The sequence below is a fragment of the Xiphophorus couchianus genome, chromosome 13 (assembly GCF_001444195.1).
Source record: "Xiphophorus couchianus chromosome 13, X_couchianus-1.0, whole genome shotgun sequence".
Taxonomy (NCBI): Eukaryota; Metazoa; Chordata; class Actinopteri; order Cyprinodontiformes; family Poeciliidae; genus Xiphophorus; species Xiphophorus couchianus.
In genome coordinates, this window is record NC_040240.1 from 19,589,299 (window position 1) to 19,603,796 (window position 14,498).

The 14,498-nt window shown below is 34.0% G+C and overlaps 1 protein-coding gene and 2 long non-coding RNA genes across 5 annotated transcripts in view; 1 reads left to right on the top strand and 2 right to left on the bottom strand.

Annotated features, from left to right (window-relative positions):
* The first annotated feature begins 4,302 nt into the window (after window positions 1–4,302).
* The window catches only part of LOC114155811 (gastrula zinc finger protein XlCGF8.2DB-like), a 35,348-nt gene continuing 25,152 nt past the window's right edge, over window positions 4,303–14,498 (top strand). Inside the window, exons 1-2 of one of the 3 annotated variants that reach the window (XM_028035922.1) lie at window positions 4,303–4,530; window positions 4,697–4,847. In XM_028035922.1, the coding sequence (XP_027891723.1) occupies window positions 4,787–4,847 (61 nt within the window). In that variant the 5' untranslated portion in view covers window positions 4,303–4,530; window positions 4,697–4,786. The other 2 variants (XR_003597826.1, XR_003597825.1) reach the window with 2 other exon arrangements.
* LOC114155860 (uncharacterized) lies at window positions 11,231–11,937 on the bottom strand. The gene is made up of 4 exons (XR_003597855.1): window positions 11,840–11,937; window positions 11,652–11,758; window positions 11,398–11,566; window positions 11,231–11,306 (listed from the first exon to the last, which is right to left on the bottom strand). It is a non-coding gene; the product is annotated as an uncharacterized LOC114155860 (long non-coding RNA).
* LOC114155861 (uncharacterized) lies at window positions 12,023–12,707 on the bottom strand. Its single transcript, XR_003597856.1, has 3 exons — window positions 12,405–12,707; window positions 12,203–12,274; window positions 12,023–12,090 (listed from the first exon to the last, which is right to left on the bottom strand). It is a non-coding gene; the product is annotated as an uncharacterized LOC114155861 (long non-coding RNA).

Below are 14,498 nucleotides of genomic sequence, written 5' to 3' on the forward strand. Positions count from 1 at the left end.
AATTTGGTATGTATTAATGAGAGAAGGGGTACAAGAATCAATGTTAAAACGGGGAAGGAATCAGATATAGATCTAACATTTGTATCGAATGATATAGCGGGTATCTGTGAGTGGTCAGTTGACAAGGAAACTACAATAGGTAGTGATCATTATCCTATAACTATAAGGGTAGGAATAATTGGATATAAATATAAAAATAGAGGGGAAAGATTTAACTTTAATAAGGCTGATTGGAGTAAGTTTAGATATGTGAGTGAAATGTATTTAGATAAGGTAGATTTTAATATGCATATAAATGAAGTAAATGCAAATATTACAGAGATAACAATGGAAGCTGCAGAGAATTCTATTAAAAAGTCAGGGAGTATTAATGATAAGAAAAAGGTGCCATGGTGGACAAGTGAGTGTAAGGAAGCTATTAAATTAAGAAATAAAGCCTTAAAGGTATTAAAACGTAACCCAATATATTTGAACTTAATTGATTATAAAAGGAAGCAAGCAGTAGTAAGGAAGATTATTAAAAATGCTAAGAGAGATTATTGGAGAAATTTTTGTAGTACAATAGGAAGAGATACAAAAATTGAGAAGATTTGGAAAGTAATTAAAAAAATGAATGGAATTAAAAAAGAGTTTGATTATCCTGTATTAAAAATTGAGGATGTAGATATAATTAGGGATGAGGAAAAAGCTGAGGCATTGGCAAGAGTTTTTAGTAAGATACATAGTACAAATAACATTAGTGAAGAGGGAAGAAAGGGAAGAGAAAATACTGTTCTTAAGTATAAAAATTTAATGGAGAATGAGGAAGATACAAATAGTTTTTTGAATGTGGAGTTTACCAAAGTGGAATTAAACGGAGTGCTTAAAAAGACCAAAAATACAGCGCCAGGTAAAGATAAAATTTGGTATAGAATGATAAATCAACTAAGTGATAAGTCAAAAATGATAATATTGAAATTATTTAATAAAATCTGGGAGGAGGGGAAATTACCAGAGTTATGGAAGGAATCTATAATTGTACCAATAGCTAAACCAGGAAAAGATCATTAAAAAACAGATAGTTACAGGCCAATACCATTAACTTCAAACTTATGCAAAATAATGGAAAAAATGATTAATAATAGGTTAGTGTATTATTTGAATAAAAAGGGATTTATTTCTAATTATCAAAGTGGTTTTCGGAAAGGGAGGAGCACTAATGATGCAACATTATGTCTTGAGCATGAAATCAGAAGAGCTCAAGTAAACAAGGAAAGTGTAGTGGCTGTGTTTTTAGATATTGAAAAAGCATATGATATGATGTGGGTAGAGGGTTTATTAATTAAATTATATAAATTGGGGATTAAAGGAAAGATGTATGAATGGATTAAAGACTTTTTAACAAACAGAAAATTACAGGTAAGTATAGGTGAGGTTGTTTCAGATAAATATGTAGTGGAAAATGGTACGCCACAGGGAAGTATTATTAGTCCATTATTGTTTTCTGTTATGATAAATGACATATTTGAAAATATTGGAAAGGACATGGGCTGTTCACTCTTTGCAGATGATGGAGCTATTTGGAAAAGAGGGAAGAATATAAAGTTTATAGTTAAAAAAATGCAAAAGGTTATTATAGATATAGAGTTGTGGGCATTGAAATGGGGGTTTAAATTCTCAGTGGACAAAACGAAGGTAATTATATTTTCCAAAAAAAAACAAAAAACAAATAATGTTATAGAATTAAAATTATATAATCAGAAAATTGAACAGGTAAAGAGTATAAAATTCTTAGGTTTGTGGTTTGATGAGAAATTAAAGTGGAATATTCACATCCAAAAGATTGTTGATAAATGTAAGAGAAAATTGAATATATTAAGATGTTTGGCGGGTAGTGATTGGGGAGCAGGGAGAAAAACCTTAAAGCAGATTTATACGGGGATAATTAGAGCTGATCTTGATTATGGGTGCTTAGTGTACGGTTCAGCAGCTAAAACTCACTTAGATAGATTAGACAGGATTCAACATCAAGCACTGAGAGTATGTACCGGAGCATTCAAAACAACACCAACAGCAACATTAGAAGTAGAAATGGGAGAAATGCCACTAGATTTAAGGAGAACTACATTAGGAATTAATTATTGGCTAAATTTGATGGGCAATAAATGTGGACATCCAACTCGGGAAATTTTAAAATCATCTTGGGAAAAGGAAAAGAAAGAGATGAAGAGTTATGGATGGAAAATTGAAAAGGAAGTGAAGGAACTTAAAGTGGACACTCTGGAAATTAGTCAAACAGATCCAATATCAGTTATACCACCGTGGATTTTACCAGAAGCTATAGTTGATTTATCAATATTGGTAAAAAAACAAGATAAGTCAAATGTTGTAGAAAAGTATGTAGTGCAATCACATTTAAATAATTACTATAGACATGTCCAAATTTATACAGATGCTTCAAAAATCGACGGAAAAATAGGAATAGCATGTACAATTCCAGATTTCAAAGTGTATATTGGGAAGAGAATCACAGACGGGCTATCAATTTATACAGGAGAAATGTTAGCAATACTTTTGGCTTTACAATGGATTGAGGAAGTAAAGCCTTTACAAGCAATAATTTGCTCAGATTCAAGCTCAGCTTTGCTAAGCATAAAATATAATAATACGGACAGTAGGATGGACATTTTATTAGAAATATATCATAATCTATTTAGAATACAACATTTGGGATTAGTAGTTACATTTGTGTGGGTTCCAGCACATATAGGGATAGTAGGAAACGAGAAGGCTGATATAACGGCAAAGAAGGCAATACATAATCCTATTAGTTTTACAGTTAAGATGAGTAAATCGGAAGGGAAAAGTAAAGTCAAAGAAGAGCTGATGAAAATATGGCAGAGAAGGTGGGATAAAGGGTTAACAGGAAGGTGGTTTTATAAAATTCAGGTGGCTGTAGGAAAGGAAAGAATAGGAAGAAGGAATAGGAAGGAGGAAAGAATAATAACAAGGTTAAGGTTCGGTCATACAGGGCTTAATTATTCACTTTTTAAAATACAAAAGCATAAAACTGGAAAGTGTGATTATTGTGAGAAGTCTGAAACAATAGAGCATGTTATTTTAGAGTGTTGTAAGTATGAAGAAGAGAGAAGATGCATGCTGAGAGAGTGTGTAGGTATTAAAGAAAGGTTTAATTTAATAGAATTTTTGAGGAGAGATTTCGGGAGTAGACATATTCAAATAATTATTCGGTATCTTAAAAAAACAAACCTATTTCATAGGATATGAGTAGAGCAAGTTGGGTGTGAATGTGTAAAGAATATCAAAGAGGGGTATATAAAGCTATAAGCAAGTTGGATAATATAAGCAGGTGTGTATGTGTGTGGGTATGTTTAATCAGGAGTTAATGGAGGAAAAAGGTAGAAAGTGAACGTTTATTGACCATCTCGAACCACACTCCATACTGGTAAGTGGCGGTAATGCTACTGTAAGTTTGTTGCCAACCGCCAATAAATACCAAGAAGAAGAAGACAAAGAAAATGGCGCATGGTCTGTTTGGTTGAATGTTCGACTGTTTCTCTAAACGAGTTTATCAACGAGCCGTTAACTGCTGCTGAAGAAACATTCACAGAGTTTAAAGAAATCATCGTCAAGTCGGAGGAAGAGATGGATGATCATCGCAGACTGCTGGATTTCTCCCGGAGGCCCCAGATAATCTTACACCGAATAGGTAGGAACCACCAGCGTTTGGATGCAGGTTAAGGTCTAAATGTCTGCACCTTTCTGTATGAGGATCATTTTAGTAAATGTTCTTTTCCCGTATAAATGTTTTGTTAACCGGTAAATGAACGCAGGAATCACAATTACGCTGTGAAAATGGCTTATTGATGTAGAAATAAAATGACCTTTTTATGGCTTTTCCTCCTTTAACTAATCAAACTTACTTTTGAAAACAGGAGAAATGTGAACAATGCAGCGCAAGGTTAGTAAAGCAAACAGCATGAAACAATAATAGTGTGTTAGTAGCTGTAAAATGTAATAATTTGTAATAAATAAATTGTAGTGGCGATTGTTTGTCAAACCAAACATCCTATAAAAGTTCAGTCTTGGAAAAGAATAGAAAGTCTGAGTGTCACCATTTTGGATTAGACAAATGTTAACTTTTCCTTTGGAAAGGCTAATATTCGTACAAAAAGGGAAGCAAGAAAATTTTCAGGTTTGGCCTTCATTTTATTCATTTGTTAAAAATACAAAACTCAACTGAGGGTAATTATTCTTTTTTGTTGTTTTGAGAATTTTGTTAACTTATGGAGCTCAGAAATAGCTTGTTTTGTTTCAAAGGTTAATCTTAAAAATGTGTTTTTTTGGCGAAAAATACTTATTTTTTCTATCTACAATAACATTAACAGGCCTTTGTATTAATGTGCAGGCGGGACGCCTCCATCTCTTCCTAGATGTCTGACTGTGACATCCGCTCCTCCTGAGCATCGCACTAAGACTGCAGGAGGATTAAAAACATCATTCCATGTGTAGTTCAAAGCGGAACTAAAAGTCTGTTTCGTGTTTCTTCAGTGGAGCCACCGTGAAACACACAGGAAATGAAAACAATGCCCAGATAGCTCCGTTAGCCTTTCTTCTGTTTTAATGATGTTTGAAGACGGGTTTGGTGTATTTGGCAAATATTTGAGTGTTTCCAGTAACTCTGTCTTCACTTTAGTCCCAGAGAGAGTTAATCAACGAGCAGCTAACTGCTGCTGAAGAAACTTTAACGGACTTTTATAAAATCATCGTCCAGTCCGAGGAAGAGATGGATGATCAGCCCAGACTGCTGTTCTCCCGGATTCCCCTGATAATCTTACACCGTATAGGTATGAAACACCTTTACGTTTTACTGGTGATACAGGTTAGAGAGGGTTGGAAATAGGCTAAATAAAGTTTTCATGCTGGGTTAAGGAAAGTTTTAACACGTGTTTCGCCTAGAAACGCATGTCTGTCGCGGGAGCGCGCAATAAACTCTCGCTTATTGATATTACAGACAAGACAAATATTTAAAATATTCGTAACATTATCATATTTCTTAGCCATATTTTCTCTAAAATGTCAGCAGGGTCGAGTTCAAATCGTGGCAGTGGCAGTTATTGGGGAACTTCCGGTGTTATGCCCAGAAATGCATGCCTGCCGAGAATTGCATCCCCTGTCGCGGGAGCGCGCATCTTTCTAAACTCTCGCATTTTAATGAGGAAACGGACTGAAATATGACCGAAGACGAAACTTTTAAAGATATTCGTAACAATATCACGTTTCTTAAACATGTCAGCCTTAAAACGGTGGGTTTTATATCGCAGATTAATTGAAATAAATACGGTTTTTACACATTTATTGAGACAAATGAGTCGAACGTTTTTCAGTCCGTGTCTGAAGAAAATGCTCTCCGCATTTGGTTTGAAATTTCCCGATTTTTCTTTTAACATCATATTAGCTTAAAGTATTACAAAACAGAGGCCCATTATGTAGAACATTTTATATCATGCTTAACTGTCTAGCATATTAATGTAGAGGGGATGCATTTTAATGACTGAGCCTGCCAATATTTGTATCCCCTGTCTATTGTTGATATGAAACGTATAGCAGTTGCACAGAGAATAAGTGTCATTACGTAGAAAAGGTGAAGTCCCTCTTAACTCTTCATTTCTTCAAGTTAGCAGAGGGATGCATTTTCTGGCATAGCAAATTATTACCTTGCCAATATATGTAGGCCTTATATATTTTCCACAAATATAATTCTACTGATACAAAATGTATACCAGCAGTTCATAAAACAAGTGTGATTGTATAGAAAAAGTAATTTCACTCTTGACTCTTTATTTCTCCATGTAAGCAGGGGATGCATGTACAGCAAAGCCTATTATTAGCCTGCCAAAATATGCATGGCCTCTCCATGTTCTTCAAATATTATCCTATCGATATAAAACCCATACCAGTAATTCATAGAACATCTCTGATTATGTAGAAAAGGTGAAATCCCTCTTTAATTCTTTATTTCTCCATGTTACCAGGGGAAGCATTTTTTTGGCAATATGGATGTCGAGCCTGCCAAAATATGCATGCCCTACCTATTTTCCTCAAATTTTATCCTATTGCTATGAAATTCATACCAGCAGTTCATACAACTACTCTGATTATGTAGAAAAAGTTATTTCACTCTAAACTCTTTATTTATCCAAGTTAGCAGGGGATGCATTTTTTGGCAATATGGATGTCGAGCCTGCCAAAATATGCCTGCCCTATCTATTTTCCTCAAATTTTATCCTATTGATTTAAAACTTATATCAGCAGTTCATAGAACAAGTGTGATTTTGTAGAAAAAGTTATTTCACTCTAAACTCTTTATTTATCCAAGTTAGCAGGGGATGCATTTTGTGGCAATATGGATGTCGAGCCTGCCAAAATATGCATGCCCTATCTATTTTCCTCAAATTTTATCGTATTGCTTTGAAATTCATACCAGTAGTTCATACAACTACTCTGATTATGTAGAAAAAGTTATTTCACTCTAAACTCTTTATTTATCCAAGTTAGCAGGGGATGCATTTTTTGGCAATATGGATGTCGAGCCTGCCAAAATATGCATGCCCTACCTATTTTCCTCAAATTTTATCCTATTGCTATGAAATTCATACCAGCAGTTCATACAACTACTCTGATTATGTAGAAAAAGTTATTTCACTCTAAACTCTTTATTTATCCAAGTTAGCAGGGGATGCATTTTTTGGCAATATGGATGTCGAGCCTGCCAAAATATGCCTGCCCTATCTATTTTCCTCAAATTTTATCCTATTGCAATGAAATTCATACCAGCAGTTCATACAACTACTCTGATTATGTAGAAAAAGTTATTTCACTCTAAACTCTTTATTTATCCAAGTTAGCAGGGGATGCATTTTTTGGAAAACCTATTATTAGTCTGCCAAAATCTCCATGCCCTACCTATTTTCCTCAAACTTTATCCTATTGATGTGAAACTCATACCAGCAGATGAGGGAACAAATGTGAACATGTAGAAAATGTTATTTCTTTATGATAACCATTAAAAGGATACTGAAGAAAATAAATCTCACATTACAACTTTGCTAAATGTAAAGCATGCACAAACAATTTTTATTTTTGTTTAAGATACAAATTAAATCAATATTTTATTATATTCAACAAAAGAATATTCATAACAGTAATTTTTGGAAAACCAGTTACGTGAAAAAAAATTGTCAAGTTTAAACTACTAATCTACTGAACTGCAGTCATTTATGATGAATATTGCTGCAAACATTAAATCTACAAACACATTTCACAGCAGTAGTCTGTGTTGGTTTGTTTGAAGTTAATGCAGTCTTGGTGGTACCACCAGTTGCATCTGTCACATGCGATCTGTAAATAAAAAAATCAAAATGGTCAAGTAATAACAAAGAATATTCAACATAAAGAATGATTTTAGGTCCTTATCTTTTTACTGAAGCTATATTGGGTTTTGTCAACATAAAGCTTCTTCTTAATCATCTATATATGATTGGTAGCCCAATATTTGCGGAGATGACAGCCTGTTCCTGACATGTATGGAGGTAAAGAAATTCTAGGACCATAAGCAACTGTGTTTAATGTTTTACAACTGTACTTAAAAAAAAAAAACTTAAGCAACTTCCCACTTACCTGCCTTGGGTGTTTATTTATTTTATTATGATTTTTTTTTTGTATATATAAATACTTTGCAACTATTTTAAGGATGGTATATGGTTTGCTTGAATTGATTTTTCACTGCATTACATTGTTGTCTTACCCACAAATGATCTTCTGTGTCCTCACTGCCACAGTGTCTGCAGAGATTCTCCACTGAGTCTACAGAAAAACAAACCGCAACTTTAAACCAATGTTATAAAATAAACTTAATGGTATTTTTTTTTTTTTTTTAAATAATTACATTTGTTAGTGCTCTTTAGAAAGTTGAACAACAATAATCCTCTGTGTAGATCTCAGTCGTCTAATCATCCCTTTTTGATAATGTTTGGTCTCATAAGGTAATACAAGTAATAAAAACTGCACATCATATTGGCATATTAGGCAGGATCACATGGTGTCTGTCTACTCATGAATTGAAACACATGTATTTAAGGTATTTCTGGGATTTATGGTAAAAGAAAGTATAACTTAGTGTTTACTTTTTTATAATTTCCTCCAACTTATGCGACTGAAAGTATAAAAATGGCATTCAGAAAATGTTAATATGTCTACATACATATATATATATATATATATATATCTTGTGAAAGTTGTCATTTTGTAAATGTTAATTTTATGAAACACAGTAATGAATATAATGGTTCACGTAATACATCTCATTCCAGTTTTGTACTTTCACAAACTGCAAATCCTTTTTGCTTATTAAGTTACATTAAAGCTACTCAAGAAAAGTGTAATTGTATCCTAGAACAATTTTAAGTTTGTTGATTATGTTTTTTGCATCAATAGTTTTACATTGGGCATTGTTATGTGTAATTTATTTGATAGAGATCAAGGCCAGGTGTATTGAAATGTTCTTTACTAATTGAATTTGATATAAACACTAACACGATTGTACTTCACACATCTGCAAAGTTCAATATTTTAATATTTCTAGTTAGATAAAATAGCTAACCTAACAATTCTTTGGTGCATGCATGATTTTACACACAACATTTTATCCCACACACATAGGAACTGAATAAAAAAAATTCAAATAGACACCTGATTCAGAAAGAAGTGTGGAAGAAATGTTTTAACAGCTTCTGCTGTCGATGGAAAGTTCAGGTCCTTGTTTTCCAGTATGCACTCTGCAAACTGTAAAGACAAATATGATTTTTGGAAAAAAGAAAGAAGATTAACAGTAGACACACTATAAAGACAAAATATTTGTCAAAGTATTATACTGTCATATACAGGACATGGCATTTGTGAATATTTAAATATTGTTGCTATACTTATTTCAGACTCTTTCCATTGTCGTTAACATAAATCAACCATGTAATAAAGCAATAGAATTCATTGACTACATTATATTTTAGGCAGAAATGCACAGCTTAAGTTAGCCAAAGCTGTTCATCATCTTAAAAGGTCTACTCATGCAAAATAGCATTAGTTTAATGGTAATGTGATTATTAGACCACCACTTTCATATTAATCTTTATTTCACATCAAAAACATAAACTGCCATATAAACAGCACTTACTTTAAGTGCAAACACACCACAAGAAACCATGTCTTGTTGGATGGAATGGGTGACAGTTTCACATTTCCACCTGGAGACTTTCATCCCTTTGCTTCTCATAAATGCCCTTGTTGAGAGGATAAAATGTTAAATTAACATTCTAGTTATCCAGTTATGACATATTTGATTATAATAAACAATAATTGTTCTTGTTTTTTTCACCTTGTTGCTTCCAGGCACCTCTTCACATCCTTTTGGGACTCTCCAAGTGAGTTAAGGAAAACTGTCCTTTTTTCAAGTGGATAAATTACCTAAGGATGAAAAGGTAATGCCCAACTCAGGATTTTTCAGTAACAATATAAATTAAGAAGTGCCCAATTCAATTAATACTTTAAAGAATAAAAATCAGTTGTTGTGACTTTCGGTGTATTTGTGTTATAGTTTTATTGACATTTCCAATCATTTTATATTTCATTTTATAAAAGTCTTTCTTGTTCTCACACAATTACAAAGAAAGACATGTCCTTCAATAAGTAAAAAAATATTTAAAAAGCATTTGCTTCTTACCACTAGCATCCAATGGCGACTTTCATTAACAATACCCACTATTATCTTGAACTTTTCTGGATCAATCTAAGACAAAAAATTACATGGAAAAGTTGAAAAATTAATTATAACACTTCATAATATCAAATGTAATTTCAAATTTAAAAGGTTTTCCACACAAACCTTTAACCTGGAACTTTTTTTGAGCCAAATCCGTGACATTTCAAAGCTGTCAATTACTCTGGCTTTTTCCTGATGATTCCTATTGTAGTTATTAACCATCAGATGTAGGTAGGCATTAATAACCTGAAAAGAGTCATATTTAAAAAGAGCAAGTTTAATGCATAGCTTCTCTAAAAGTTTATTATAAGTGCATTTGAAAGCCTGATCTAGCAGGACAGAGACAGTGATATCCATCCATTGATTTATTGAAATTAAGGTACCTCACTCTCCAGCTCCTGTCCCGGACAAATTCTGGCAAAGTCCGAGCTAAATAATTTGTAGGGTCCAATCTTCGACAGTAGGACATATGTGTCTTTATGTGTTCCTCCCCACACCTTGTTTAAAACTAAGAAATATTTCAGAAATACAAATATTAGTCATAAATACAAAAGAACATGTAAAATATGATGCCAATGTAGATTTTATGATTACTTATTTTATATAAAAATTTGAAAATATCAAAACACATTCTAACACTGATTAAATTATGCAAGGTCAATGTAATTTCCACATGACATTATACCTGTTGAAATCGTGTCAGACATGGTGGTTGGAAGGACTGTAGCAAAGGTGGTCAGAGGGGCTGGAGGAGAGGCTGGAGGAGAGGTGGTCGGAGGGGCTGGAGGAGAGGTGGTCGGAGGGGCTGGAGGAGAGGTGGTCGGAGGGACTGGAGGAGAGGCTGGAGGAGAGGTGGTCGGAGGGGCTGGAGGAGAGGTGGTCGGAGGGGCTGGAGGAGAGGTGGTCGGAGGGGCTGGAGGAGAGGTGGTCGGAGGGGCTGGAGGAGAGGTGGTCGGAGGGGCTGGAGGAGAGGCTGGAGGAGAGGTGGTCGGAGGGGCTGGAGGAGAGGTGGTCGGAGGGGCTGGAGGAGAGGCTGGAGGAGAGGTGGTCGGAGGGGCTGGAGGAGAGGTGGTCGGAGGGGCTGGAGGAGCAGATGTTGGATTTTCTGTTTTTTGTGTGGTCATCTTATGTGGAATTCGTGGATTTTCTGGTTTGAAGTGTTTGAGATGGTCGATACTGATATTTTTAAACAGTGCTCCATTTTCTGAAATAAGGTCAGCACTCTTTCCCTGGAGGGCTGATATTTTGAAAGGTCCAAGAAAGTTGGGCTCCAACTTACCCCCTTTTCTTTGTTGACTCCTCACATTTTGCCTCAAAACCAACTCTCCTACACTGAATGACACATTTCTGCTGGCTGAGCGCAGCCTTTTTTTGTCATTGTTGTTGATCTGGTCACATTTGCCTCGATGACCTCTTTAATGGCATCCAAATGCTTTATGCATTCTGTCACAGTCTCTTCCTCCATAACCTGCTCAACAGTGTTGTTGATCTATAACACACATCAATGTCTGACTTGAAGAACATGTGTAATTGACGTGTTATTGTAAGACAATTGAAATTTTACTTTTAATGTTTCAAACCTCATATTTCTCTGGGATCTCAAACGGATATCGAGCTTCACGTCCAAACATAAGAAAAAAAGGGGAAAACTTTGTAGTCATCTGTTTTTTGGTCCTAAGTCCAAACATGACCGCATCGAGATACTCATCCCAGGTTTCTGGTTTCGACCCCACAAGTTTGCACAGAGACCTGAAGACAAAAAGATTAAAGTTGATATTATAATATGATTTATCCTGTAAAATTGGGACTTTTCTTGTCGACGAGTATCAGCTACCTTTGGATAGTGGCATTCATTCTTTCCACCAAACCATTTGTTTGTGGATGGTAGGGTGCACAGAGACTCCTTTTAATGCCCAGTTTTTCACAGACATTCTTATTTATCTGTCACAACCATAACAAATTCATAAGTCAAAAACTGCATGCCACATTTAACAAAATTTTTTTGATGAAATACAACTTTACCGAATTGACAAACTCTGTGCCTTGGTCTGTCAGAATTCTTTTAGGGGCTTCAAATTGAAAAACAAATTTAAGAATCTGTGTAGTGACCTCTTCTGCAGTTTTACTGGAGAAGAGGTCGTGTAGTAGACTCATTTCATACTACACGAAATGAGTCCATTTCGTGTAGTAATCTGTCATCACACAGATCCATTTTTTGTGGTTTTTAGTTTCCCTATAAGGTCCATTCCAATAAGCTCGAAAGGATGTGAAACCTTAAATGGAAAGATGAAAAAATTAAACAATAAACATTTAATTCAGCCTTATGTTATGGTTGTCAGCATAGAGTAACATATTATATTCCTTTAATTATTTTATTATCAATACCTTTATTGGGGTATGTTCAATGGTGTCTTTTATTTTATACCCTGCAGACTGACACACTTCACACTCTGATACCTGCAGAAGTGATAGCATTTGAAAAGTTTTACATATATATATATATATATATATATATATATATATATATATATATATATATATACACATTTGATTTAGGCATGTATTCAATTATTTTATGTGTTTTTACCCATTTGTTTATGTCTGCTGTCATTCCAGGCCAGTAGAAGCGTCTAGCAATGGCATCTCGTGTTTTCTTTTGGCCAGTGTGACCTCCCGAGGCACTTGCATGGAAAGCCAAGAAGATTTCGTTGGCTTTTGTTGCACCACAGACAACTTTTAATTTTAAATCTCTTCCCTGGCCTTTCACATACAACAGTTCTTGTCCTACCACCAACAAATAAGTAACAGAAAACACTTATTTTGGAAAAATGTTATATGTAAATAAGTCTGTTCAAAAAGCTTTTGAAAAAAATTTATTTTAAACACAGAGTATATTTATATGCCATATCAAAGTGACAGTATTCAAAACAAAATATCGACTTAGACATATCCATTCCACTTTAATGCTGCAATTAATGTAAATTCAAAACTTTCATTTGGTTTGTATACTCACAACTAACAAGCCATATAATTCAGTTAAATTTCTTCCCTTAGTAAAAAATGCTTTGAGTAGTTTTAAAAACAAAGATAACACTGTAGACTGTACTGTTAACATTCTATTCACATAACAAAAACAATAAGAATGTATTGAAAGTAATACATTCAGAAAAAGAACAGATACAATTACAGAAGACTTCAGAATAATACTGACCTTCAACTTCGTAGTTTTTCGCTTTGCGACGAATTTCAGCTTTCTGTGCCTTTGAAAAACCACTCTTGTAAGAACCATGAACTTTGTATTTAAAAATGGTTTCAAAAAGCTTAGGGTCCATATTTTCTAATGAAAATAACAAGAACTCCGACCACCAAGACCAACCAGAATGAACAGAGTCAAACTGAATAGTTTGATATGCTCCACTATGGTTAACTATGCTCTTAGTTGGATAATTAAGCCCCGCCTCCTTCGTGGTCTACAGATCTCTTTATGCTGAAGTTTGCATTTGTATTACATATATATATATTGTATTTATATTGAAAATGATGCAAACAGTGTGGTTTTTCAAGTCACATCTACACTTCAAAAGAAAAATTTCACTTGTAGAAAAGAAGTATCTCACTTTCTTCGCAGACTTGATTTTCAGAATATTTATATTTATTTTTCACTTGTATTGTGGAATAATGAAGTGAGTTTTGGGGTTAAAAATAGAGAGGCGGTGCAAGTATAGTGGAATATGGATGGGCAATATGGACTTATAGGTTTATCAAAATTCCTTGATTATCTATTTCTTTAACAATAAATGTAACAAAACTAACGATTTCTTAATACTTTCTGATACAATATTATGTCTGTGATATTTTGTTTCAGCAATCATAGCATGAAAAAGCAAACAGTGCTAAAGAATAACATAAATGTGTGCAATATGCATAAGTAGGACACTGGTTATATAGACAAGTGTGACTTTTAAGTGCACACAATAACTGTATCGAACAATAAATAGAAATTTGTTCATATAAAATGATGCTCTCAATAATTTAAATTTTTTAGAAAAGGAATCATTTACAATTACAAAACAGACAATTGGAATTGTAAATGGTTATTACGACATTAAATCCAAATGTTGAACATGACATTTTTAACGATATCATAACTGACCATGCTACATAATAATAAAACGTAATATGTAAATTTCATATATAGATCAAAATAAATAGGGCATGCATATTTTGGCAGGCTCGACATCCATATTGCCAAAAAATGCATCCCCTGCTAACTTGGATAAATAAAGAGTTTAGAGTGAAATAACTTTTTCTACATAATCAGAGTAGTTGTATGAACTGCTGGTATGAATTTCATAGCAATAGGATAAAATTTGAGGAAAATAGATAGGGCAGGCATATTTTGGCAGGCTCGACATCCATATTGCCAAAAAATGCATCCCCTGCTAACTTGGATAAATAAAGAGTTTAGAGTGAAATAGCTTTTTCTACATAATAAGAGTAGTTGTATGAACTTCTGGTATGAATTTCATAGCAATAGGATAAAATTTGAGGAAAATAGGTAGGGCATGCATATTTTGGCAGGCTCGACATCCATATTGCCAAAAAATGCATCCCCTGCTAACTTGGATAAATAAAGAGTTTAGAGTGAAATAACTTTTTCTACAAAATCACACTTGTTCTA